General features: G+C 41.9%; 1 protein-coding gene across 1 annotated transcript; it reads left to right on the top strand.

The window, feature by feature from the left end:
* The first annotated feature begins 1,605 nt into the window (after nt 1–1,605).
* Nucleotides 1,606–3,122, top strand: LOC124329465 (mast cell protease 4-like). The gene is made up of 8 exons (XM_046788525.1): nt 1,606–1,654; nt 1,776–1,848; nt 1,949–2,013; nt 2,072–2,181; nt 2,258–2,387; nt 2,474–2,612; nt 2,698–2,837; nt 2,910–3,122. The coding sequence occupies exons 1-8, from the start codon at nt 1,637–1,639 to the stop codon at nt 3,120–3,122; spliced, it is 888 nt and encodes a 295-aa protein (XP_046644481.1). The 5' UTR covers nt 1,606–1,636.
* The last annotated feature ends 1,337 nt before the right edge of the window (nt 3,123–4,459 follow it).

Raw genomic sequence — 4,459 nt, 5'->3', positions numbered from 1 at the left:
TTGTTGTAACAAACGAAACACGTCATCAAATGTTTGAGACGCTGATAGGATCCGTTAACAGATGATTCTGCCGACATTGTCTTACGTAACTGGTGGGCACAAGAGTTCAACAACACAACAACCAGGACGAAAGAAGACGGGCGAATGAAGACATTCACTTAGAGTCGATGGAAGGTAATTTGCCAAACAGAAGAGGGTGATGGGGGAGGAAAAGAGATTATGACCTGCGGATGCTGGAAGAATGGATGCAACTAAACGTGAGAAGGTAATAATGAACCATCTTCTGCGAAATTATTTGAGGCAATCGATTAGTGATCTTCTGAAAATGTAAAAGCAGCAAAAATCATGATCCAATTGAATGCATGGGGAGTCACGACATCACACGACGACCAAATTTTTATTTGGTTCTGCGCATAAAAGGGAAGGTTCTGGGGATGGTAACTGACTTGAGGTCACGCTCTTACTTCATTGGCTGCCTACTGGGCCTTAATTCGACCGTCTAGTGTTACCGAGTGAACGGCAACCGTCGACTATCGTCAGGGGCTAAGCGTAAGTCTAACGGACACAACTTCAGATTGTGACCAGCAAGTCGAGGAACCAGGGTTTTATGGGTTACGATTCTTATGATAGACGTCCTTTATAGCAACAGGGCGTCTAATAGATCGGGAGGTGAGTTTAGAAGTGAGTTTTATATATTGAATCATCGATTATTATTGACCCGTATATTATTAATGAAGACCGTATATTGATGAAGAGTTATCATATCATTTCAGACACACAGTTTATACACAATTACAGTGGGAGTATTACACAATTGGGAGGGACAAGGAATCGAACGCGGATCTTCTTGATGCGATGCGAAGGTGATGACCGATGCTCGTTGAGTGCACATTTCGTCGTGAATTTAATCGAGTCAGTATGGACGACCTCTAATCGACGGCAGTGACGCCTATGACCTTGCGCATCTCCTGGCGTCGGCCCTAATTCACGCAACACTATCCGATGTCACTCCTGGAAGGAATTGATTCGCGAATTGAATAAATTCAGTTCCGAATTTATTCGTGTCATATAGCCAATAGGGTTCTATAAACCGCCCTATTATGACACGGGGGGTTAGGGCCTATGAAATTTAATATTTTTTCAAATTAAAAACGCATGGTTGGGCATGACCAGCAGGCATGAGAAAAGCTGCCGTCATCCCGATCCGCTGAACGGATCGGGATTATTTTTACATTAAACCCTCTTGGAAGCCAAAAGGGAAAAAAAAGAAGTTAATAGCAATAGATAAAATGACATTCGTCATTCAATTGACGAAATGTTTGTTCAGATGCAGCTGATATTAGGTAGTCGAACGATAGCATCGAATTTGTTCGTCGGAATCCTATCCCTGGAAAATTTTCGTTTATGTCAATAGAAATTATGGAAACAGCTGTTCAATTGCGCGCAGGACCAGTTCCACAGGAATAAGGACCAGATGTACCATAACTCCATAAGTGTGTATACGCAAGCTGATTACATTTTCTACTCCCACGTCATTTCCACATGATGAAGGCAAATATCAAACGGGTACAAAAATGAGGCCGAAATCATCCGTTGACGAGCAGAAGTACCTACAGGTTCTACTCCTTCTAGCAGCATGATGTCGAATTGCCAAGTAAATATTCAATTTGATTTATTTGAATTGTTTGCTATTTTGTTTCGTTTACTATACGTCATCTTATTGTCCTTATAATACGCATGTATTTACCATTTCTCGCTTTGTCGTTCTAATTCAGGTGATTTATTGGTTGGTTTTGGCTTCGGCTTGTCTCATCAACGCCAATAGCGTCGCCGACCGCTCTGATGCAGGTGTATATACATTACTTATATGAAATTAACTTTCTGTTGAACTGATTATCGCTGTGCATTTTGATTTGATTTCCTTGGAAAATTTCTTTAAAAAAAATAGATGATGAAGGGGTCGACGAAATTATTGGTGGTACAACCGTTGCCAGGGGGCAGCATCAATACATGGTAACCTGATAGTTAAATTATGATTTCTTTCATAATGGCATTTTTTGAAATTTTCAAGGCGTATTTAAGGTCATTCTACGCTGGAGGTGCAGGATCGTGTGGTGGTACAGTGATTACTAACCGATACATTCTAACTGCAGCTCACTGCGTTCAAGACCATAAAACCGGGTAAAAATTCTGTTGATTGTCATTCAGAAAAAAAAGAAAGGCTTTTGATCGCCAATTTCGTATACATTTGACACAGTGAAATAGCCAACAAAGTGGAAGTCCGTCTGAAAGTCTACACCATCAGCCCAATGGACTCGGGTGCGAAACTCATCACCGTGACCGGATCCAGCATCAAGCCCCACCCCGCATATTTTTCAAATGGAGCGGTAACTCTCAAATCTTTTCTTAATCAAAATAATGTGGTCCATTTTAGAAAGAAAGAAATGTTCATAATTTTTTTTTTCTTCGTTAGTTCAACTCTATCTATGACATTGCCCTCATCAAAATGACGGCCAATCTCCCGACGTCTGACTATTACCTAATTGGTAAACTCTACATGCCGGATTACCAGGACACGGTAACTGCCGTTGGATGGGGACTTACCAGCAGCAGTACGTTGAAAGTTATATTTCTTATAGAATCTTAATGAAACACAATTTGTTTACGGACTTTTAATTTAACTGTTGAATTATTCAGCTTCAACTACTGCTTCACCGACGCTGCAGCAAGTTGATTTCAAAATTGGAACCAAAGATGAGTGCACCAGCTTTTGGGGTAGCACCTACCACCACGAATATCAGATGTGCGGTATCATTCCCGGCAAATCCGTTTGTTCAGTACGTTATTTTTCAGCCCGAAATGGATTCACAGAAATGTTCCGTATTGATTTGTTTGTTATTTGAAATCAGGGAGACAGTGGCGGCCCCATCGTTCGTTACAGCAGCGGTTATCAGATTTACACCCAGGTTGGAATCAGCAGCTTTGTACCGGGCTCCAATGGACAAGCTGCCTGCGAAATGGGTTATGCAGTTTTCACCCGACCCTCCGCTCATCGTGACTGGATTAACGCAAATAGTTGTATGGCCGGCGGTGGATTCTGTGCTAATTGGTATTATGTTTAAGCGAAGTCTTTACAATTGACAATTATAATATACCCCATCTAATAACCATATGAAACATTATTATTATTTTAAAATTACGTTTGTTTGTGTTACTTTAAAATAATTGGTGATGGCAATAAATTTCAGCAGAGCAAATTCCATTAATTTTTCTGCCATTCTCTTTCAAATAAAAAGGATTAACTATTAAACCATTTCTCATTTTTATCGTTGTGTAATTTACCTGGCCACCAAAATAAAGACACAAATAGAAGAAACGTCAAAATTCATAAGGTTCTCCCGCCATCTTGAAAGCGATTGTAAATATGACGGACGATTAAGACGTCGCTCTTATCAGTTTCTTGGGGATTGTAAATCAAGTCCATTTGATTGTTGTTCCAGATGTAATCCAAGACGTCGCTCATTGTCACCTTTTTACTAATATCGGCCGATCGGTGTCGCTTGACCGACGAGAACCAATTATCCGGACGTTCCATCCGCTGGCATTTCTTCACCAGAACGTTCTTACTCTTGGCCCTCTGAACGGTGAAGTGCGTCGGCCATCGCTCGATCGACCAGTAATTGAACAAATTCGTCCGGAAAATCAGGAAGAGATGCCAGTAGCACGTCAAAGCGTCGGTCGGTTGCCATTTTGAATTCGTGCTGACAGGCGCCTTGTAAATTTCGATTTCAACAAGAGTCTCCGATGCGCTTAATTCTCGCACCTGACTGATGAACTTGTCCACCGGCAATATCCACGCAGTCTTCGCGTCCGGTAACTCATCCGCCGCTGGATCGAAATAGACATGTTCAAATTTATATTTCGGTGCTTTTAGACGTCCGAAAATGGCGTCGGCAAAATGTTGGCAGTTGTGATTAATGATATTGTATTCTTGGTAAAAATAGCCTTCCTTAATTAAATAATTGACTAGTTCGTTGACCGACATATTTCCTTTGGCCGTTTCAATTAATTGGATTGGCGTCGTTGGGCTGCTGACGTAACGATTGTCCCTTCTGTACCTGTCACGAACGCCTTCCAGGTTTTTCGAGCGCTGGAAGGTGATGCCATCGTCGTTTTTCTCGATCGACCACCACCAGTTTCTCGTCCGCAACGTCACGAAAGTTCGACGGCGTTCGTCAGTTGCTTAGGTGAGAATGGGTGGCTGAATTTGCTCACCTGGTCGATATTCTCCTTGGCGCCGAGCAGATTGGGAAGTCTCCGAAGTAATTCTTTGACCGTTGTCCAGTAATCGTTGACGTTGGGTGATGTTGGATCGTCGGCTCTAAGGTCGAAGTACAATTTCTTGTGCGGCTGCTCTTCCGGCACTTGACTGTTTTTGTTAATTAAATTTGACATTTTC

Source organism: Daphnia pulicaria, chromosome 3 (assembly GCF_021234035.1).
Source record: "Daphnia pulicaria isolate SC F1-1A chromosome 3, SC_F0-13Bv2, whole genome shotgun sequence".
Lineage (NCBI taxonomy): Eukaryota > Metazoa > Arthropoda > Branchiopoda > Diplostraca > Daphniidae > Daphnia > Daphnia pulicaria.
This window is presented reverse-complemented; position numbering and strand designations above follow the sequence as displayed.